The sequence below is a fragment of the Monodelphis domestica genome, chromosome 4 (assembly GCF_027887165.1).
Source record: "Monodelphis domestica isolate mMonDom1 chromosome 4, mMonDom1.pri, whole genome shotgun sequence".
Taxonomy (NCBI): Eukaryota; Metazoa; Chordata; class Mammalia; order Didelphimorphia; family Didelphidae; genus Monodelphis; species Monodelphis domestica.
In genome coordinates this window covers 404,910,183-404,934,319 of record NC_077230.1, presented here as the reverse complement: position 1 = coordinate 404,934,319, position 24,137 = coordinate 404,910,183, and the positions used below count along the sequence as shown (strand labels likewise).

Below are 24,137 nucleotides of genomic sequence, written 5' to 3'. Positions count from 1 at the left end.
GAGATGGGAGACCTACTGGCTCTTCCTGGTTCCAAACCTAGTGCCCTCCCTACCCTCCCTACCAAGTGCCACTCTCTTTATATCCCATGCACAGTTATAAAATGGGCCCCTGGATCTTGAAGGTCTTCTCTTTGGCCCCCAAATTTGCTTCACTTCCTTTAAAAATTGAGTACTCATTTATTTCTTGTTGAACCTTTATCCTCTGTCTTAAAAATGGGTTCTAAGACAAAAGAGTGGCAAGAACTAAGTCATTGGGTTTAAGTGACTTGCCCAGGGTCACATAGCTAAGAAATGCCTGAGGTTAGATTTGAACCCAGTCCTCTTGACTTCAGACCTGGTGCTCTATCCAATGTGCTACCCAGTTATCCCCAATAATTTTTTTTTCCAGTTGGAATGGATTGCCAGTGACTATCACTGAGTCCACTTCCTTGAGGAGGAGGAGGAGTTTTTAATTTAATTTAATTTAAAGATTCCTTGAATCATGGGGTATAGGGTACTTACTTCCTGGTGAGTAGGGGGATAAATGTTGGCATCCCAGAGTAGAGAACAGTCCTAGCCTCTCTGCTGACCTCTTGTCTTATATCTCTGCTGCCCAAGACACATCTCAAATGGGATGGCCTATGGATACCTTAAACTCAACATGCCTAACACTGAATTCATTACCTTTCCCCCAGAAAACTTCCCATTATTGTAGGAGATCCCACCATACTTCCTGTCACCCAGGATGGCAACCTCGCTATCATTCTCACCTTCTTCTTCTTCTTTCTCATCCCATGTCCAATTGGTTGCCAAAGTCTATCCATGTTCTCTTTAGAGCATCCCTCTTATTCCTCTTCACTGCTTGGCCATGGCCACCACCCTGGTCCAGGACCTCATCAGGCTCATGTACAGACCAGATGGGTTTGCTTGCCCAGAGTCTCTCCTCACTCTATTCCATATCCCACTCAGTCACTAAAGCGATTTTCAGAAAGTGAGTCTGGTCGTGTCTCCTTCCTACTCAATAAACTCCAGTGGCTCCCTAGTGCCTCCAAGAACAAATACAAAATCTCTGGTGTTAGAAGCCCTTCGTGATCCCAGCCCCTCCTAGCTTCCCAGGCTGCTTCCTCCTCTTCAGTCCAACATCCAGACACTGGATACTCCATCTCTTGGCTCTGGGCATTCTCTCTGGCTGTCCCCCATACCAGGATTGCTCTCTCCCCGCACCTACCTGGATTCTTAAGTCCCAACTAAAATCCCACCTCTACAGAAAGTCTTCCCCAACCTCTCTTCATTCTGGTGTCTTCCCTCTTATTTATTTCCCATTTATTTCCTACAGAGTTGGTTTGAGCATATGTTTGCTTGTTGTTTCTCTTATCAGACAGCACAAAAGAGATTAAGTGACTTGCCCAGGGTCACCTAATTAATAAATGTCTGGGGTCAGATTTGAATGCAGGACCTCCTGTCTCCAGTCCTAGTTCTCTATATGCTAAGCCAACTAGCCATCCCCAAGTAAAGCTTTTGATCCATACTAATCTACCCAGAAAATGGATTTTTTTCTTTAAAGAAACAGATGGATCCACTGATGTCATTCAAATTTGCAACTCAAACACTGATTTCAAAGCACTAAAAATGGAGGTGGAACAAATATCATAAAATGCAGGTGCAAGTCAACTCATCAACAAGCATTAAGAGTTTATTATGTGGGGCAGCTGGATGGCTCTGTAGCTAAAGAGCCAGAGAGGTCCTGGGTTCAAATCTGACCTCAGAAACTTTCTAATTATGTGACCCTTGGCAAGTCACTTACCCTCTATTGTGTAGCTCTTCCTGCTCTTCTGCTTTGGGACCAATACACAGTATTGATTCTAAAATAGAAGGTTTAAAAAAAAAGTCTACTACATGACAAGAACTATGCTAACCATTAGGTTGAAACAAAGGCACAAGGAGAAAGTCCTTGTTCTCCAGGAGCTCCCAGTTTAATAGAGGAGACAAGAGGCAAACAATCCGTACAAACGAGATGTAAACAGGATAAATGGAAGATAATAGGGAAGACACTAATGTGAAGGAAGAATGAAAAGGGATTCTTGGTGAAGGTAGAGTTTTAGATGAGCTGGGAAGGAAGCCAGGAGATGGAGGTAAGGAGGGAGAGCATTCCAGGCATGGAGGACGGGCAGTGCAAATGCCTCCAGTTGGGAGATGGAGTGTCTTATTCCAGAAAAAAGCATGGAACTGGCATCGCTGGCCTGTAATATACATGGAAATAAAGGCTAAGAAGATTGGAAAGGATGTGTGTTTGCGTGCTAATACATGTATAACCCAGATTGAAATGTGTGTCAGCTCCCGGAGTAGGGAAAGAAGGGAAGGAGATGATATGGATCACAGGACTTTGGAAAACTTAGGTGGAAATATGACATTAAAATAAAAAAAGTTTAAACCCTTACCTTCTGTTTTAGAATCAATACTGTGTACTGATTCCAAGGCAGAAGAGAAGTAAGGACTAGGCAATGGGGGTTAAGTGACTTGCCCAGGGTCATACAGCTAGGAAATGTCTGAGGTTAGATTTGAACCTAAGACCTTGTGTCTCCAGGTCTGTATCTCAGTTCACTGAGCTACTTAGCTGCCTCCAAATAAAAAATTTAATAAAGAAATAAGGAAAAAAAATGTATAAAAAATAAAAAATTGGGGGCAGCTGGGTAGCTCAGTGGATTGAGAGCTAGCCCTAGAGACGGGAGGTCCTAGGTTCAAATCTGGCCTCAGACACTTCCCAGCTGTGTGACCCTGGGCAAGTCACTTGACCCCCATTGCCTAGCCCTTACCACTCTTCTGCCTTGGAGCCAATAATTGACTCCAAGCCGGAAGGTAAGGGTTTAAAAAAATAAAAATAAAATAAAATAAAAAATAAAAAATTTAATAAAGAAATAAAAGAATTAAAGAAAAATTAATAAAGAAATAAAGAAAAAATATAAAAAAACAAAAATGTTATAAAGAAAAAAATTAATAAAGAAATAAAAAATTCTAAAAATAAAAAATTTATAAAGAGAAAATATAAAAAATAAAGTATTTTATAAAGAAATAAAGAAAAATTTTTCTAAAGAAAATAAAAATAAAAATTTTATAAAGAAAAGATTTTCTAAAGAAATAAAGAAAAATATAAAAAAAATTTTATAAAGAAAAAGTTAAAAAATAAAGAAGATTGGAAAGGTAGAAAGGGATTTGGGTATAAAATTAAAATTAAAAATTAAATTTAAAGACAAACAAGGATTTTATATTTGATGCTGGAGACAACAGGGAGTCACTGGAGTTGATTATAGTGGAGAGAGGGAACATGGGAGTGACTTGGCCAGACCTGTACTTGGAAAACCAATTTGATGTCTGGTTAGAGAACAAACTGGATTGGGCAGAGATTGGCAGCAGGTGGGCCCCCAGAAAACTACTGCAATAATCCAGGCGAGGAGGAGAGGAGATATAGACAAGAAATGTTTTGAAGGTAGAATCAATAGGTCTTGGGAACAAATTGGTTTGGGGGGATTAGGACAAAGCGAGGAATTGAAGATGATGTCTAGATTTTGAGTCGAGTGACTGGGCGGATGGTGATACTGTCCACAGTCATAGAAGAATGAAGAAGAGGCAAGAGTTTAGGGGAAAAGGTGACGAGTACAATTTTGGACATGTCCAGTTTAGTATCCTTTGGAATTCCGATAGGAAGCTCTTTTCCATGCTTTTTATTAGCAGATAAACGTTAGAGAAAGGCTCTATCCTTAGTTCGATTACATTTGAATTTATTTCTGATATCCCTTAATTAGAAAATCTTGAGACTTTCTTCGATCCAATGAATCAGAAAAATCTGGAATAGTGACACTAAGTTCAAAAGACCAGGATGTTTCTTTGGGAGAGGCTCACGATCACCCTAGGGCTTGAAAGCATTGGTGCCAATAAACAAATTCTTGAACCTCCTTGGGAAATTCCAATCAAGTCTCCTTCTGCCAGTTAGTTACACAGTTATGAGACCAGGTGACAAATACTGAGTGACCCCCGAGGCCCAGCTCCCTCTAGTGTCCAAATGTTATTTTCTTCATTTTCGTATACTGTATTGTCCAAAGATGAAGCCTTGAAAATAAAAAAAAATTTAGGCTACAGCAAAATTAAAAACATTTAAGCATCTCTGACACTTCCTGGCCAGGTGACCCTAGGCAAGTCACTGAACCCCCATTGCCTAGCCCATACTGTTCTTCGGCCTTGGAACTGATACCCAGTATTGATTCTGAGACAGAAGGTAAGGGTTGTTTTGTTTGTTTGTTTATGGTGTTACCTAGTCAATTTATGAAACATTTTAATAAATAGAATAATCAAGTTAGAGCTTGTACAGATGGAAAATTTGCCACACCCGCTCTACATTCCCAGCATCCTTTTAAGTTACATCCTCATTTTAGGTAAGGATGCTTGGGAGATAAATTTGGCTGAGACCCACGCTACGGGGCTCTAGCTCCAAACTTATGCCATTCTCTTGAAAAATACTACAGCTTAGAGTCTGCCTTGTAACAAAAAAATACAAATACTGGCTGTAAAGATGGAGAAAGAAGAGGACAACTCTAGTTGACTACAAGACAACTCACTGTATACATTTTATTTACAGTTTTGTATACTGCCTTAATGTGAATGGGACTGATTTTCTACTTGAGCTGTTTTTTTAACCAACTATTGATTCTAAGACAAAAAGTAAGAGCTTTAAAAAAAGGTATTTGTACGTGGACTCCCTACTTAGTCCAAAAATCCTAAATAAATTATTACACATCTTCCCCACCCCCAAAAAAAACAGGGAGGGGAGGAAAGGGAAGGAGGGAATCTGAATTAGAAAAAAGTACTTAAGTAGAGATTTGTGTCCATGTATTTTCTCCAGACTTCCTGCTTAACTAGGAGCACTAGCTGGTGATTACTAGAATACAAGGATGGAGAACTTTTGAGTTTGATAAAAAAAATAAAAAATAAAAAGCCAGGCCTGGACACAGGAGGACGTGGGTTCAAATTTGACCTCAGATACTTCCTAGCTAGCTGTGTGACTCTGGACAAGTCACTTAATTCCCATTGCCTAACTCTAGCCCTTACCGCTCTTCTGCCTTAGAACCCATACACAGTATTGATTCTAAGACAAAGCTAAGGGTTTAGAAAAGAATAATCAAAAAGAAAATCAACAATCAAAATTTAGATTTTTAAAATTTCTCAGTAAGACTATGTTATGATGGTTTTAGAATAAAATCAATTCAAAATGAAAACAAAATAGTAGTTGGATTAAGGATCTCTCCAAGAACTGGACTCTGCATGGAGAGTGAGAGAATTCCTTTCATTTACAAAATTGTTTCATTTACAAAATTGTTTCAATTATTAAGCATATCCATAGCTTGAGGATATGTGACTAGCATATCTGAACTAATGTATCCAAATAAGTGTTATCTGACAGCAGGAAGCTACATACCTACTCTCAATGACAGTCATTGTTTGCAGCTAGTGCATGAGCATAAAAATGATAAAGAAAAAAATTTTTTCTTTTCCCAAATTTGAATTTGACTAATTTAGGCTATCTCTGGAAAATCTGATCCGTTCTCAAAGGAAGAGCTGTCACCCTTCTGAGGACATGAGAAGTCCAGAAGGCAATTTGAGGGCAGTTCCCCAAATGGTTGGAGCAATGGCCTTCCTGGAGTAACAAACATGAAGCCTCTCAAGGGATAACATCTATGTCTTTCTGGTTCAGCCCCACATTTTAAATGAGGAAAAGGGAAAGCAATTGGCTCTAAAGCCCATGAGTCCATAGCACCCAATTTTCAAGTCTATCTTCTGATTTGGAATCCAGGATTTTTCATTTTTAGTCCAGACCTTTGGTTGGATCAGTGTTGGACATTCTCCATTCATGCAGACCTGCAACTGCCTTTCAATATAGTCCCACTTATGAGAAAGATGCTCTACACATCCAGAGAAAGAACTGTGGGAGCGGAAACACAGAAGAAAAACAACTGCTTGATCACATGGGTCAGTGGGGATATGATTGGGGATGTAGACTCTTAAACGATCACCCTAGTGTAGATATCAATAATATGAAAATAGGTCTTGATCAATGACACCTGTAAAACCCAGAGGAATTGCTTATTGGCTACGGGAGGAGGGAAAGAACATGAATCATGTAACCATGAAACAATTTTCTTAATAAAATTAAATAAAATCTATATAGTTCTAGATACCCAAGGCCCTGAGATGTTGAGATATGTCCGAGATGCCAGTTTTATCAATGCTAGGACTTCATCTTCCAGATTCTAAAATTAGCCCTTTAGGAATCACATCACATAAGTCTCTACTATCTATATCTCCTCTGGGATAGCCCACTGATTTCTGGATCTCACTTTTCTGTTTCTTAGGCAATTAAGTGATTTGCTCAGGGTCACACAGCTAGCAAGTATTTAAGGTCATATTTGAACCTGGGTCCTTCTGATTTCTAGACTGATACTCTTCCCACAGTGCTATCTAGATGTCCTTGGAACCCACTTTTCAAAGTTCCTGATGTCCCAAGATAAATGATTCACCGTCATTACACTCTTAATGTTAAAAATCACATATGCCACACCTTATATACCAGTTAGGAAGGTTATCAGTATTTTGCATTAAGGATCAACCAGTAATCCATGTTTGTTGATTAATAGTTATGCCAAAATATGAAAAGAATCCCCTCCCCCAAGATTCAGTTAAAGAACAGAACCATGGCTAAAATTCTTTTAATGTTGAACATTTACAATATCCTTATTCCAGTAAATTTGTCAAATGTTACCTTTGCCCCTTTCAGTTGATCAAAATTTTTATCCAATGAACTTCCACAATCCACACATTTTATTTTGTAAAAAAATATATTTATTCTTACATGCATCAATAATCTATTCTTCCCCTCTGCCCCCTCCATTGAATAAAAAAATTAAAATAAAAACACCACCATAAACATGCCTGGTCCAGTAAGACAAATCCCCACATGGGAATGCCCAATGCATTTAGAGTTCATCACCTCATGATGAGCACGTGCATGACATGCTCCTTCTTCAATCATCTGGACCCTTAGTTTATCAATGAACTGACCAGCCTTAAGTCTTTCACAATTGTTTTTCTCTATGTTGACAGATAAATGTTCTGCTCACTTCATTCTGCATCAGTTCAAAGTTCTTTCCAATTTTCTTCTGAAATTGCCCATTTTATTGTTTCTTATGGCACACTGATTCTACTTCATTAATATACCTCAGTTTAGCCAATTCCCAAAAGAATATCACCACCAATTTCCAGTAAGTGGCTAAAAGGAAAAGAATTCGTTTTACTACATATAGGTCCTTCTCCTCTGATCTCCTTATGGTTTAGGCCTACTAGAAGTAACCAGGTCAAAGGGTCCATGTATGATTTGGTATCTTTGTGGAATGGCTACACTAATTCTAACCTCTCAACAATGCACTCATGTGCCCATTTTCCAACAGCCCTTTCGACACTGTCCTTCCCATCCTTGCCAGTCCAAAGGGTATGTGAGACCTTAGCTGCTTTATTTACATTTATTAGTAGTTTAAGAGGATTTTTTTCATGATTATTCATATTTGACCAACATTATCTACTAGGGAATGGACCTTAAGTCATAAAATACCTATCATTTATATAACACAATAAGGTTTGCAAAACATTTTACATATTTCTTCTCATAATCCTCACAACAACCCTGCGAGGTAGGTGCTATCATTTCCCCCATTTTGCAGACAAGGGAATTGAGTCAGAGGTGAAGAAAGTGGCCCAGGGTCAGACTGGCTTTGAACTCAGGGCCTGCAGGTTCCAGGTCCAATGCCCTTGAGCACCATGACACCTCCTAGCTTAGCTGCTTTATGAACTTGAATTAATTCTATGTATCTTGGATCAAGACCTCTACCAGAGAAACTTGCTTAAGATTCTCTATTTGTTTCCCTTATTTTTACATTAGGTTTGTACAAAATTTTAAGTTAGAATTGTCCATTTTATGACCCCACACTTATACATTAAAAAATCCAATTTCTTTTCTTGTTCCTCTAATTTATTATGATCTTTAAATCTAAGTTTTGTAATAAATTGGAGCTTAAAAGGGTTTGAGTTTTGGAGCTCAACTTAATTTGTGCCCGAATGCTATCCAGTTTTCCCATCAGCCCCTTCCTGTCAAATGAAGAGCCCTTATTCTGGAAATCAAAGCCTTTGGATTAGTCAACATTAAGCTTCTGTTGTTTGCTTCTGTACATTGTGCACGTAATATGTTTCACTGATCAACCAATTTAACCAGGACCAAATTATTTGAATGATTATTGCTTTGTAGTACAGTCTGAAATCTGGTACCGATAATTAGCATCCTTCCTTTCCACTTCCCTTCCTACTCTTGGTATTCGTGGCCTTTCGTTCTTCCATGAGAAGTTTCTTTCCTAGCTCTATATAATTAATTTAGGAATGATCATTATTATACAGGCAGGGTCTGCCCACAAGCTTAACATTTCTCCAGTTACTTAGTCTTTATTTCTGCAGGTTGTTTACAGTTGAATTCACATAATTCCTAGACATATGTCGGTAGCTAGATGACCAAATATTTTCTAGCTTCTAGTTATTTTCAATGAACTCTTGCTAAATTTTGTTGGTAATGTACAAGAATACATCCAGGCCTACTGGCGAGTCACATGAACGTTTCAGATCCTGCAACTTTGCTGAATTTGTTTCACTTATTTTTATGGTTGACTTTTAGGTTTTAAAAGTAGATAATTATACCATCTGCAAAATCAGCATTTAAAGATGGATTTCATGATTGGGTCTTAATTCTGACGAGCATCAAACTACAGAATTAAAAAAGGTTTGGGGAGATAATTTATTCCAGCTATTCCTGCTAAAACATGAAAAAACATTAATTACATTTTATTCAAAGGTTATAATAGATCATCCACAGACTTTTTGGGAAAAAACAAAACAATCCACACCAATAGAAGAAACTTTCCCCATAAAAATCCTAATTCTGATGCCTCAATGCAGCGAGGAATGGCTCTGGATTCAAAGGATGTGACAATGAAACAGTATCAAACAAGACCTATAAAATGGAACCAAATACATACTGCATGCCTGTCATCTAAGGAATTAGCTAAATCTGGAGAGCCGTAACCTGGAAGGTTGATAGCAGCAAGGCTTTAGGCTACAACTCATGACTACTATCTACACAATAGAGCACGGTTGGGTTCTGTAACAGTACCAGGATGTCCCTTTTCTGAGGATCCTTGAAATCATAAATAATGGCCGAAGATTTGCTTCGACTACTCAAGTATTGGACCACAGGAATTAAATACAATGCAGTCGAGGAGAATTAAGAAGGGATATTAAGCTCCCTCAGTTTAGGATATGAGCAGCTAGATCCAACATGAGTAGCTGATCCATATTTTCTCCCTTCCCTAAAACCATCACATCCAACAAGATGATGAGGTCTACCTTCATGCCACAGGAACCCCAGGATTTCCTGATGTCAGATTCAAGTCTTCCTTCCTTCTTCTTCTCTATTGCCCCAACTCTCCTCTTTTTTGGTCCTTATTCCATGCACTAACTCAAAGAGCTCATTGGAATAAGGCACTGTATAGGGAGGCAGGATAGAGGAAGAATATTGGTCAAGGAAAGGAAATAAGCCCAGATTTTGCAGATGCTGAGACCTTTGGCAAATTGCTTGGCCTTCTCTAAAACTACTTCCAGAAGGGTAGGGTCAAGATGGTAGCATAGTAGCAGCAAAAGCTGGAACTGCTCCAAGAATCCTCCCAAACCAATCTAAGACTATTTCCTCAACTATAAAATGGAGATAATATTCAGAATTTCCCACATAGGGTTTTAAAATACTATAGGACTAAAAGACATTATTATAAGTCAATAAGCTATAGTGTCACCAATGAATGGACAAGGCAAAAAACAGGTGGCCAAATAATCTGGTGTGGCCCTGCCCTTCTCCAGGCAAGAAGTCCGAGTAAGGGTCCTGGAGTCCCTGTGGCAGAGCTCAGACCTAACTGAGTCTCCCATCTTCCTGCAGTGTCTGTTTCCCCTGCTGGGTCAGGGGGATGCTTTTTGCATTTCAGATCACATGTAATTTTGAGAAGAAACTTCAGAAAATATTTTAATACAAAAATGTTTGTAAACTATTAACAACATTTGGCTGGAGAATTGTTCACATCATTCCACTGGACGCTGCTGACGCAGCAAGAGAAACCAGGTCAAGTCTTGGCATCCCCTCCCCTCCCCTCCCTCATTAAAAGCAAGAGCTCCATGCTAGTCTTCGGTGAAAAGTTCATTGGTGATTAAAGGTATTCTCTCCTCTGCAGAAGTTTTCTGACTCTGAGTTTTCCTGCTCCCCAAATAGAAAAGTTATATTCAGAAGTAACGTAAGGCATCTCCCCCTCAATCTTGGGCTGAAACACAAAGATACAAAGAGCAAAGATGAAAATCTACACAGCACGTGGGACGAGGTGTGTCTTACAGTGTGTATGTAGCAGCTACAATGCAGCAGGGCAGCCCTTGTGGGAGGAGGGGGGAGATCCACACAGTCCTCTCCTTTCCTTTCCTCCCCTCAAATATCTGGCTCCCCCACCAACAGCACGGACCCTAGCTGGCAAGGATACCAAGACCTTTCTGCCACAGCTAAAGCAGAGTCTCCTCCTTGGAATTTCTCAAAGAGGCAAGCACACAGGCAGGGCCTTCTACTTTCTTTTGCAGGGGGTGGCATTCACATCAACCCAGTTCAGCAAACTCATCTCTAAGCTTTCAAAAGTTCCTTGAGGGAGGCACTTTGGTGGCACAGTGGATAGTGTGCCAGGCCTGGAGTTGGGAAGACCTGGGTTCAAATATGGCCTCAGATACTTCCTAACTGTGTGATTCTGGCTCTTCTCATGCTTCTGTCTTAAAACTGATACTAAGGCAGAAAATAGGTGCAAAAAAAAAAAAAAAGAGTTGCTTAAGGTCCAGAATCACCCTACAGCCCATACAAACCAGGGGCAAAACTTGAATCCAGTTCTCCCTCACTCCAAAGCTGCCAGACCCTCATGTGGCCACCCCTGCGGTCATGGGTATTCTTCAAGAGCAGCTCAAATAACCACCAATGACCCAACAGGGCAGGTGTCACATTCTCTACACACTGGCCCATTCTAATTCTCCAGGTCTCTGCCGCTGCCCTAAGAGCACAGGCTTGACTCACCTCATACCACTTCTCTCCTTAGTCCCTTCTCTTAGAGAAGCCCACCCCTTGGGTTTATTTATTCCCTTAGATTTACCTACTACATGCCATAACACGAAGTTGAATGACGGACACTCCAAATTGGCCAGAATACTTATATAATGTCTGTGAATGGACCCCACTCCCCCTTTATCTCTTCTCATTGTCTGTAACCTGCCTCCCACCTGAGGCAGTGAGTTATGCTGTAGATTGACAAATCCCTTTGCGCACTGTACCTGGTTCTTGAAGACACAATGAGGAATAGTTATGTTTCCAATCATGAGACAATTCACTTGTCTTAACTTTTCATGGGACAGAGGAGTCAGAACGTAGTACACTTTCTTCACCATGCTGATTCCTCGGATAATTCCTTTAATATATAATGTAATAATATAATAATTCCATTCACAGCATGGTCTCAAAATCAACTGTTAAAAAAGATAGCACACCTAATTAAGCATTCTCATTTGGACTTTTGAAACGCAGTTTAAATAAGAAATAGAACCTCTTAACTGATGAACTAGCACTTCGAACACTAAATTCTTCTCCATTTCTTCCATTCAGTTATGTGAAACCAAAACAGCTAAAAACAAGGGCACTAAGCTGGTTCTCTCTTATAAGGAACCTCAACAAATAAAATCATCCATCACTAAGGGAAAACCACTGAAAAGAGAGGACGTAAGTCTTTTGTCAGGTGGCCAACTGCCTTCAGGACCAGGGTCATTGACCCCACTCTACGCTGCCCTTCTCAGCCTCATGACCTGGAAACCATGTAAGAAGGACCACCGAAAGGCTGGAAGTTGTCTTGAGGCCAACCAAGATGGTGAAAGGCCGCGAATTCCAGAAGAGCCGAACATACACGTGTATGGCAATATTGATACTGAGGTACAGAGGATTTAGGAAAGGTGAGGACCTTTGCTGGAGTGGCTGGGATTATCACTGCCAACTGAGAAGGCAGAGCTGCTCAAGGGTGTGTTGCTGTTTTCTCTCCCAAGGAGGAGGACTTTATTCTGGGAATGTCAGAACAACCCCGAATTGTAGGGAGTAAGTTGGTAGCCAACATAAGTGACAGTAAGACAGGCTCCTCGTTCAGTACCCTTGGTCCAGATGAAAGAATTGGTCAAAGGGATTAACAAAGCCCTCTCGGTGACAACTGTCAGGAGAGTCGCCATAAGACTAAAGATGAACCAAGGTTAGATTAGTTTTCAAAATGGGAAAAGAACAGTCTGCCAATGATAGGACAATAACTGAGAACAGAGTGTCGCAAATCACTAAAGAGATGAGCATCCAAGTCAGCCAGGATCACCAAGAATAAATTGTACTAGGGCAGTGTGGTGGGCACATTGGATAGAGTACCAGGACTGAAGTTGGGGAGGACTTGAATTCAAATCTGGTCTCAGACATTCTCCAGCTGTGACCCTGGGCAAGTCACATAACCTCATTTGCCTAGCCCTTGTTCTGTCTTGAGAACTGTTACTAAGACAAAGTTGGGGTTATTTAAAAAAACAAAAAAACTGGCTTCTTTTTTTTGGCCAGGATGATTCAAAAGACTAAGGGGGAATGCTCCACATTTAGCTCACCTAGGCTTTACTAAAGATTTCAACCGTATCTCGTGTGTGTGTGTGTGTGTGTGTGTGTGTGTGTGTGTGTGTGTGTGTGTGTGTGAGAGAGAAAGAGAGAGAGAGAGAGAGAGAGAGAGAGGAGAGAGAAGAGAGAGAGAGAGAGCGAGAGAGAGAGAGAGCGAGAGAGCGAGAGAGAGAGCGAGAGAGAGAGAGAGAGAGAGAGAGAGAGAGAGAGAGAGAACGAGAACTGGAAAGACAGACCTATCAATGAGAGAGGAATACAAGGAGTTGGTGGATTCTGAACCAGTGGTTGACCAGACTCAGAGGAAAAGTTGGGAGTGAATAAATCAGTATTAATATGCTATATAATAATGGGCCAGCGGGTTCATGCAGAGGATATGAAAGAGATTAGCTACTATAGTCTATGAGTCAGTCAGATGCAAAGGGGTCCAAATAGTCCAGAATACTGGGCTGAATCCAGTAAAATGAAATTCAATAGAGATATAGAATCTAGCACTTGGGTACCAAAAAAAAAAAACCCTCCACAAATACAACATGGAACAGATGTGGACAGAAGCTGTTCTGAAAAAGGATCTGGGGGTTTTAGTGGACTGCAAGCTTGAACTGATTCAGCAGTGTAGTTGATACAGCAGCCAAAGAAGTTAAGGAGACCTTGGGAACATAACATTGGGAAGAACACTGCTTCCAGGAATGGGAGCTGCCCTCATCTGGTCTATGTAGTTCAGTTCTGGGCATCAGTTTAAGGAAAATGAGAAACTGGAGGACTTCTAAAACAGGAGGATGAAGGATATTTAGTCCACATCCTATGAGGTTCTATTGAAAAAACTGGACAAGTTTATCACAGAGAAGAGAAGACTCAGGGAGCAGGAGAGTTTTAGCAAGAGGCAGAGAGATCTGCAAAGAGGCAATGTAAGTTTGGTATCAGGGAAAATTTCCTCACAAAAAGTAGGACCAAATGCCTTCTGAGAAGGTGGGGTAGCTCACCCTAAATGTCTTTAAGCAGAGACCGGCTGACCAGGCATATGTCATAATAGGGATTTTTTCACCTCAGTGACTTCTAGATTCTCTTCCAAATTTTGTGATTCTGTCACTTTTCTATTATTGACTCCATCTTTATTTTTAAATGACTAATCCTTAATTACTCAACTCCAATATGCCCAGTAATATAAGAAAAAGATCTATCATTAAAGAGATATGAATGAGTCCTATTAAAGAAGTAGGCATAATTAACAATGCCCTATACTTTCTTAAATTGAGTGACAGTCACCTGGTGGCCCCAAAAGACTTATGGCTGGCTTCCCAGGAAACATGACTTCAGAGCCCCCCTGTGCAGTCTCAATTAGCAGGCTTCTGTTGTTTCACATAAAAAAAGATCTTGTTATTTGTCAAAACCAAAGTTATTTTAGTAACAAGAAGCAGAAAGGTATCATTATGATGAAATCTGTGGACAAGTGAGAGTCACTTTGACTTACCAAACCCCACACAATCACAGACTGGATTGTCCGTAAGAAAAACTGGTCCATCAGTTTTCTGTTTGACATCATCCAGTATCCTACAAAGACCAATCCAGCTGGCATTTACTGTATACATGGTATGGGTAGGAGCAACATCAGTGTGAATAACCCGGAGAGCAACAGAACTGAAAGGGATCTGGAAAATAAATCCCTTCTGTTAGTTCCACCCCAAAATGGCATTTTTCATATTTAATTCACCTATGAGCTACTCACAGATACAGCTTCCCAAATCCCCTAGCTGCATTAATTACAGACGGTTAAACACTAGCCACTGTTCTGGTGAGTGTTCAGTTGTTTTAGTCTGAGGAACATAAACAATTAAAACAGTTAGTGAACACCAGCAAACCTGGCTAACCTAGACAGAGCAGGAAGCCCAGGTCTTTCTTACCTGGAAAGAAACACAAAGCGGTAGTTTGAAGACACTCTGAATTAGTTCCAGCATTGCAAGACTGAGAAAACATCCATTATTGCTAAATCTCCTCTAACAGCATCTATGTAAGTCAATCGTTTTCAAAGTTCCCAATCATTTCTACAGTAACGTGAAGGATAAGAAAAATAGATTCCTGGGGGAAAACATCCCCATCTTATGATTCTTAAGGCTCCCTAAGATATCAAAGAACTTTCTCTTTTTAATTTATTAAGTGGTTTTAAGGACATTCTTGTTCTTTAAGTAAAGAATGATTGGTGCAGCTACTTATATTTAAGTTTCAAAAGGAGAAAACCCATCTCCCTGACCCTAAAAGACTATGGACTCAAATGGCTGTGGCCAGAGAAGTCTTGGCTTTAACAACATACATCATTTCCCAACTAAGTATGTCTTTGAAACCAAAGTTTTACAAAAAATTTTTTAAAAAAGGATACTCAATAGGAAACCACTTTCCAGATTGAATCAACAGAGGTAAATCTGGAAGAAGAGCCTGTATAGCCTGGTCTTGGCAAAGCTACATCATGATAACCAATCACTAAAGCCAGGTCTTGGAGAGCACCTACCTCCCAATAGGGTGACTGATGATTCCAAAAGAAGGAACTACAAGAACCACAGCATTGCTTTAGATAAGTCTCAATTGGCTCAATTCCAAATACTAAACATTCTCCAAGACAGGATCTAGTTTGGATAAAGAGATCTATGTCCATTTCTCTCATAAGTGCTCAAATTACCTGAAAGGGGACTAGATGGTGTAGCGGGAAAAATGGTTTTGCCTCTGGTGGCTGTAGCAGGGCAAGGTAACCTAACAAGGCCATATCACGAAGAACAGGGCTATGCCATTGCCTAAAAAAGAAATCAGAAGCAGTTAAGCAAAGACGGAAAATTTACACCAGGAATTCCTCTCTTGTAGAATCAAGTATACAGTACATTTCTCTGAGCCTCATCATGGTTTTTTAACCCTTATTTTCTGTTTCAGGATTGATTCTAAGTATCTGTTCTAAGGCAGAAGAGCAGTAAGGGCCAAACTAGTAGAACATAAATCTAGGAAGATCTGAACCCAGGCCCTTCCATCACTAGGCCTGGCTCTCTATCCACTGAGACACCTAGCTGCCCCTAGGCTTACCATTTTAATAATTTCTAACAGCCCCATCATGGAAGAAGCAGAAACAAACAAACAAACAAAAAACTCCTTACTACAATTCTGAAGAGTTCCTACCAATGAAGGGTGCGAATGTTTCTGAATTTTGCATTTAGACCATTATGGCTCTGAAAAAAGCTAATTCTTACACAAGCCAAATGAATGCATATGAGATAAGAAAAGCGTCACCTTTCCACAGCTCTAAATGGCTATGTGACAGACAAAACAGGTAATATTATAAACAAATTAGAAGAGCTAGGAAGAAATCACCTTTCATATGTATGAATAAGGGCTTGGAATTCACATGCAAACAAAACATAAGAAGAAATAATTATTGATTATTTGAAAATTTTTGCACAAGTGAAACCAATGTAGTTAAAAATTAGAAGTGATGCAGGTAATGGGGATTTAAAAAAATCTTTATATCACATTTCTATGACAAAGATTTCATTTTTAAAATATAGGCAAACCAGGCAGCTGGGTAGCACAATGGACTTGCCAGTCCTAGTCGGGAGGTCCTGGATTCAAATGGGCTTCAGACACTTCCTAGCTATAGGACCCTGGACATGCCACTTAAACTTCACTGTCTAGCCTTTGCCACTCTTTTGTCTTAGAACTGATACTAAGACTGAAAGAAAGGATTAAAAAAAAAAAAACTTATTTCTGAAAAGAAAAGCTAATACCTAATTGATAATGGCAGAACATGAAGTTACTTTTCAAGGGAAGAAATCTAAGCTATCGATTGCCATCCAAAAAAGTGCTGCAAAAGACTAACAACTAGAAAAATGCAAAATTAGAGCAACTGAGAGCTTCTACCTCACTGGTCCAGTTCACAGGGATAGTTTTATATCTCAAAGAGATCAAAGAAAGGGGAAAAGAACCCTCCCCCCCCCCGCCCCCCACACACATTTATAAACATTTTGAGCAATTCTTTCTGTTGGTGGCAGAACTGCAAACAGGAGGTGCCCATTGATTTGAGAATGGCTCAACAAGTTATTATGGTATGTAGACATCATGGAATGTTACCACGCTATAAGAAATGAAGGGAAAGGTTACAAAGAAACCTGAAAAGACTCCTTTGAACAGATCCAGAGTAAAGTGAGCAGAACCAGGAGAACAATCTACAAAGCTCTGAAAACTAAAGAACTGTAATCAATAGTCACCAACAAGAGCACCTATTATAGAAACACATTATCTACCTCCTGAAAGAAAGGGGAATAAGCGAGCATGCAGATAGATCTATTTTGGGATGTGGTTAATGAAGGAATTGCTTTGATTTTTTCTTGGCTATTTCTTTTTTTTTTAAACCCTCACCTTCCATCTTGGAATCAATACTGTGTATTGGCTCCAAGGCAGAAGAGTGGTAAGGGCTAGGCAATGGGGGTCAAGTGACTTGTCCAGGGTCACACAGCTGGGAAGTGTCTGAGGCCAGATTTGAACCTAGGACCTCCCTTCTCTAGGCCTGGCTCTCAATCCACTGAGATACCCAGCTGCCCCCTTGGCTATTTCTTTTGACAAGGGTGTTTGGGGGGTGGTTTCTGTTGTTTTTCCTTTTTTTTTTTTGCAATGAGGTGGGGAGGAAGTAGGAAGAGAAAATACATCTTTAATTGAAAAATTATTAAATTTTTAAAAAACAAAGGAAGCAATCAATTGGGGGAAAAATACCTCTATATCAAATCTCTCTGACGAGAGTCTGATACTCAAGTTGTATAAGCAAGCAACAGAAATAAGATGATCAAAAACCATTCCCCAATAGATAAGGCTATGAACAAGCAGGAAAGAAGAAAAACATTTATTAAATGTCTACCATGTGCCAGGCACTGTGCTAAGTGCTTTAAAAATACCTCATTTGATCCTAATCCTGCAAGGCAGAGTCTATTATTATCATTTCCATTTTACAATTCAGGAAACTGAAGCAGAGATGAATGACCTGTCCAGGGTCATATATAGCTAGTGTCAGAAGTTGGATTTAAACTGGGATCTTTCTCACTCCAGGCCTAATCCTCTAACCATTTTATTACCAACTGCCTCAACAGAACAGCACACTAACAGCCATATGAAAGGATGTTCTAAGACACTGCTACGAAAAATGAAAAACCAAAAACTCTTGTTTCCTCTCTACTCTTTCATCTGTGCCTATCTCCAATTTATCCTTTTCCATAGTTGCTGGAAGCTTTTACCCTCCAAATGAATGGTAAACACCTTGAAAGCAGAAGCTCTGCATGGCATTTGGTAGACCCTTAATAAATGCTTATTCACCTGATCCAGAAAATAAGCAAAAATGATGGAAGATGACAAGAGTCCATGCTAGATGGGCTGGGGAAAGTGGTTGCCCAAATATATCATTGGTGGCACTTGTGAACTAGTCTAATCTTTTCCTAAGCAATATGGAATCATGCTAAAAAATTGATCTAATGTCCATGATTTTATTGTTTGCCACACACCCAAAGGGGGTCAATAATACAATGGCTTCATATATACCAAATATTTACAGCAGCACTTTTTGTGGGAGCAGAGTGCTAGAAACAAGAGTGGACGCCCAATGACTAGAAAGTGATTAAATGAGTTGGGGTACCTGAATCGAAAAGAATATTACTTTGTCATAAGAAACAATGTATATGCAGACTATAGAGAAGTATGGGAAGATTATATAAACGGATACAAAGCAAACAGAGCCAGAAAAAAAATATATACAATGTCTCTAACAATGTAAAGAACAAAAATGAATTTTGTAACAATGAAACGACCAAGACAGCATGAGGTGGCACAGTGGATAGAGAGAGCCAGACCTAGAAATGGAGGGTTCTAGGTTCAAATCTGATTGCAGACACTTCCTAGCTGTGGGACTTCAGGCCTAGTCACTTGACTCCAATTGTGAAGCTTTTGCTGGCCTTCTGCCTTAGAACCCATACTTAGTATTGATTCTAATATGTAAGGTAAATCATTAAAAATAAATAAATAAATAAAGTGACCAATCTTGGCCTTAAAGAAACACCAGGAGAAGATGTATACCCTCCCCTTCTGTCCAGAGGGAGGGGGGTTCTACCAGGCTAGGTTTGCATGAGGTACATGAGGTTTCACTAAACTTTCCTTTTTCTTATGCTGGCTCGCTGGAAGGCGATCCAAGAGGGATTTAGTGGGAAATAAAGGGAATGTAAAACCAGATAGCAGTAAAAATTTACTTCTATTTAAATGTGTGAAACTGATGTTGGCACTTGGGCACTATGGCAAGATGGACCCCATTTTAACAAATCAATCCCCAGGCCCTAACTCCAGGGCCTGCCTGCCCCATCTCACTTACGTCAGTTGAGCGACACCAGCACCAGAAAACTCAGACTTCACGAGCAGCAATTTGTGTCCTGCCAAGTGGGGCTGGCTCCCTTTCTCTTCATCGGGATCCCCAGAACTCTCTGAGTCTATGCAGTCCAGGTGCCTATTTTTGCCTCTGGTCTTGCCTTTGGTCTGCAGACCTGCCATCCCTGCCGTGTACTCGGGAGTGAGCAAGGGCATGTCTTTGCTATGTTCAGAACTGAATTGAACTATATGAGTAGGGGCCAGCATTCGAATAAGGTCAATGAGGAGCAAGAGTCCATCTCCTGCAAGAAAGGAGATGAGCCGCTCGTTACCCAATCCCAATTCAGACACAGACAAAGCAGCTTCATACAAGAGCAGCCATGGCCCAAGGCCCAGGAACCCCTAGTCAGACCTACCTTTCACCCAGCCCATCGTGTTAATGATGAGAGGCGCTTCTCTCTGGTAGGCACTGAACACATACTTCACAATATCAGTGTACTTCTTACAGTCATCTTCACAGGAAGAATCACCATAAAAGACCATTTTTCGAGTCGTTCTTTGATGGGTTAATGGTGGACCTTTGAGGATGAAAACAAGAAATAAGAAACCTTTGTTCTCCACCACCAAATAATTTGTCTTAATCCTCCCCAAAAGAAATACTTGTAAATGTCTTTCCTGAAAGAGATACCATCAGCTTTTTGCAGCAGGAACTTCACATTCACTCATAACTCCATATTTACCTTAATGCCATGCTCTAAGATGATCAGACAGCTAGATACCTCAGAAGAGGTACAAATCTCACACAGTAGGGCTAATTTTTTTTAGAAAATATTTTAAATGTCAAATATAATCCAAGTTTACAAAATTATATGAACTAATCAAAACAACTGAGATTTGATCCATTAACAGAGCAGCGGCAGGGGCCCCTGAGCTAAGGCAGCAAAAAGGACACCTGTCTTTGATCAATAATTTGTCTTTAAGGGGAAGCTAAGTGGCATAGTGGATAAAGTGCCAGGCCTGGAAACAGGAAGACCTGGGTCCAAATCTGGCCTCAGACACTTCCTAGCTGTGTGATCCTGGGCAAGTCACTTAACCCCCATTGTCCAGCCCATACCATTCTTCTGTCTTAGAACTGACACTAAGACAGAAGGTATGGGTTTAAAATAAACAAGCACATTTGGGCTGGAGAGAGAGGAGGGGCACAGCAAACCTTCTCCACTAAATTGTAGAACCCTAGTAAAGTAGATTTGGGAGTGCCTCTCAGGGTTCCCACTTGTCAGGTGAAGAAATCCCAGTCCAGTCCAGTTCAGTGATCTGATTAAATCAGCCCCAAATCACAGAGGCAAGAAGGAACAGAAGAGGACACCGAGCAATAGACTCAGACCTCAAATTTAGGTTTCTTTCCACATGATCCCCTGAAAGCCTCTGCTATAATATACATGTGGGCAAAACCCCCGTCTACAGCAAAAATGTCTGCCAGCTTCCTTCTATCTGAAGGACCCCCAAGGAAGCTCCAGAGATTGGCACAGCTGTCATACTCCTAAATGATAGCTCTAAATGTGACCAAATTCTTCTACAAACAACCCAGAGTGCTCCTCTGCTCCCCCACTGCTCCTAGATCTGCCCTGGGGACAAAGAGAACAACCCTTCAGGCACTGATGCTATCTTGTCTCCTTGAAGGCTTAGATGGACTGGTTCTAACCCTTCCCCCATAAAGTCCTGAGCAATGCCAATATTCTTCCTAAAGGAAGACAGGCGAACTGAAAAGAATGGAGAACATATCAATGTCTCTTAGGCTACATTAGGTAAGCATCTAATGATGCTGTCCAAAAGCTGAGTGGCTTCTCTCAAATGTAATGGGGCCTCCTTTCCAGAGGGGGAATGACCCTTTTTCAAGGATGCCATAGAAGTAGGGGCTGGACTAGATCCATTCTGACACTGCCCCATGAAGTGTGTTGGTGAGCATGTGGCGGGAATGAGCCTGCTGGGTGACCACATGCACGTCAACAGGTCAGTCTATGTGTTCAAGAACATGTGAAAAGGAACAAGAGCACAAGATGCTGGTTAAGTGCCTGAGGTACATTCTTGAGCTCTATTCCCTTAACTGCTAACAGGGCCAAAGGAAGCTTGGTACTGCCCCAAAATACTCCAATCTATTTTTTCCACTTTTTTTTTTTTTAAACCCTGACCTTCTGTCTTGGAGCCAATACATAGTATTGGTTCCAAGGCAGAAGAGTGGAAAGGGCTAGGCAATGGGGGTTAAGTGACTTGCCCAGGGTCACACAGCTAGGAAGGGTCTGAGGCCAGATTTGAACCCTGGACCTCCCATCTCTAGGCCTGACTCTCAATGCACTGAGCCACCCAGCTGCCCCTTCCCCCCTTTTTTGGTTAAGCAACTCAGAATTGGGATGAGAGCTTTGGGTACAAAGCAAATGTTGAAGACAAAACACACAGCCCTGAAACAACCAAGAGAGTAACAAAGTAATGTGTGAACCTGCAAAGTAATGGAACACAAAATGCCCATCTAAATGCTGAGTGAAGATGGAATAAAGGAGGAATAAGAGAGTGGGGCAGGGCTTCATCAAAGAGCTTTCTGGAGGTGATCTTCAAGCCAGGGTCTGAAGAAAGCTATGGGTACAGACTAGCACAGAACAAGTAGGATACACATGTGCCAGAGAAATGACCAGGATAAGGGCAAAGAGCCAAAGAGCCCTCGGCATGAAGGAATCTGAACAGCTTCATGTAGGTGGAGGAGCAACAGTAGCAGAGAAGCAAGGCTGGCTAACTGGTGAGAAAAGACTTTAAATGATCATTCTAATACATACCAAAAAGAGGTTCTGTAACATTGGACAGAGAAACACAGCCAGGAGGAGTGAATTCTGTCTGACCGAGGTCACAGTCCAGAAAGTCAACACGAGGAATGCTGGGAAAGAGACAAGAGAAAGAAGTTATTACCCTGTTGAAAGGGTGAATTCAATTATCCTAATTCTACATAACATGCTAGAATAATATCAACTCCTCAGTGACAGAAGACCATAATGCCTACAGAGGGGAAGAATAACCCCCACAGCAAGCATCCCACACTCAAATTTGGTCTTGACTATCCTACCCCCTCTTCCCTTCTTGTTTCCTCTCTATTCCTGCCCCAGTTCCACTCAGAGAATACTATGGCCCTAGGGCAATAAAAATAATGTAATCATGGGCAGCTGGATGGCTCAGTGGATTGAGAGCCAGGCCTGGAGAGGTGCTGGGTTCAGATCTAGCCTCAGACACTTCCTAGCTGTGTGACCTTAGGCAAGTCACTTAATTCCCATTCCTAGCACTTATCACTCTTCTGCCTTGGGACAGATGCACAGCATAGATTTTGGAAGGTAAGGGTTTAAAAAAAAAAACAAATAATAATAGTCTCCCTCACAACCTTCTTGCAGCTCTGTTCCTCCTGAAGACTTTTCCTGCTGTTTTAATTCAATGAACAAGCATTTTTCTTTCTGGTTTTGCTCTTCCTGGTTTAGGTATCAGCACCTTATTTGTGTTATAAAGAATTTGGAAGGACTCCTTCCTCACCTATTTTCCCAAAGTATCAGAACAAATTGTTCTTTAAATGTTTGGTAGAATTCTCTTGTGAATCCATTTGGCCCTGGGAACTTTTCTTAGGGAATTCATTGATGCCTTGTTCAATTTCTTTTTCATCTTATTCTCTTAGCCAGAAGGGCAAAGGGCAGGCAAATAAGGTTAAGTGATTTGTCCTTGGTCACACAGCTATCAATTTCTTTTTCTGAGATGGGGTTAAGTGGAATAAAGGATGAATAAGAGTGGGGGGCTTGGTTTTATCAGAGAACTTTTTTGAGGTGAAGTTTAAGCCTGGTCTTGAAGAAATCTATGGGTACAGACTAGCACAGAACATATCATGACAAGAACAAGGGCAAGTTGCTGGTGAAGTTGTGAATTGATCCAACCATTTTGGATGGCTTTAAAAGACTGTCTGCCTCTTTATCCAGCCGTAGCACTGCTGGGTTTGTAACCCAAAGAGATAATATGGAAAAATGCATGTAGCCACACTCTTTGTGGTGGCAAAAAACTGAAAAATGAGAGGATGCCCAACGATTGGGGAATGGATGAACAAATTGTGGTATCTGATGGTGATGGAATACTATTGTGCTCAAAGGAATAATGAACTGGAGGGATTCCATGTGAACTGGAACAACCTCCAGGAAGTGAGTGAAAGGAGCAGAGTGAAAGGAGCAGAACCAGGAGAACATTGAACACAGAGACTGATACACTGTGGTACAATCGAATGTAATGGACTTCTCTACTGGCAGCAATGCAATGATCCTGAACAACTCAGAGGGAAAGATGCTATCCACATCCAGAGAAAGAACTGTGGGAATAGAAACCCAGGAGAAAAACAACTGCTTGATCACATGGTTAGATGGGGATATGATTGGGGATGTAGACTCTTTAAGTGATCACCCTAGTGCAAATATCAATAATATAGAAATAGGTCTTGACCAATGACACATGTAAAAGCCAGTTATGGGAGGGAGGGGCGGGAAGAAGGGAGAGAAAGAACATGAATCATGGAACCATGGAAAAATACACTAAATTAATTAAATAAAAATTTTAAAAAGGTGGAAACAAACAAACCAAAGTCAAGGAGTTCCCAGCATAACAGAATTTAAATGGTTGGTAAGTGGAGGTGGATTTCATTTCCTCTTTAGTTAACTAGGACAAATGACATTTTTGTAAATATTCATCCATGTCATATTTATTGGCATACAATTGGGCCAAGTAGCTCCAATGATTGCTTGAATTTCCTGTTCATTGGGGGCAGGTTCACCCTTGTCATTTGGCTTTCTTCTTTCTTTTAATCAATGTATAAAACAAGCACTTACGTGAAACCCATCAGGCCAATCATGACAGAGATCCCAAATAGCTCAAATGCTGTCCTGGTCCC

General features: G+C 40.6%; 1 protein-coding gene across 2 annotated transcripts in view; it reads right to left on the bottom strand.

The window, feature by feature from the left end:
* Positions 1–6,844: 6,844 nt before the first annotated feature.
* The window catches only part of NOL9 (nucleolar protein 9), a 27,859-nt gene continuing 10,566 nt past the window's right edge, over positions 6,845–24,137 (bottom strand). Inside the window, exons 6-12 of one of the 2 annotated variants that reach the window (XM_001377263.5) lie at positions 22,009–22,106; positions 19,600–19,761; positions 19,191–19,485; positions 15,483–15,594; positions 14,283–14,460; positions 11,464–11,597; positions 6,845–10,427 (exon numbers count right to left, since the gene is read on the bottom strand). In XM_001377263.5, the coding sequence (XP_001377300.3) occupies positions 10,317–10,427; positions 11,464–11,597; positions 14,283–14,460; positions 15,483–15,594; positions 19,191–19,485; positions 19,600–19,761; positions 22,009–22,106 (1,090 nt within the window). In that variant the 3' untranslated portion in view covers positions 6,845–10,316. Of the gene's footprint in view, positions 10,428–11,463; positions 11,598–14,077; positions 14,161–14,282; positions 14,461–15,482; positions 15,595–19,190; positions 19,486–19,599; positions 19,762–22,008; positions 22,107–24,137 lie in introns of those variants that run through there. The other variant, XR_001622475.2, reaches the window with a different exon arrangement.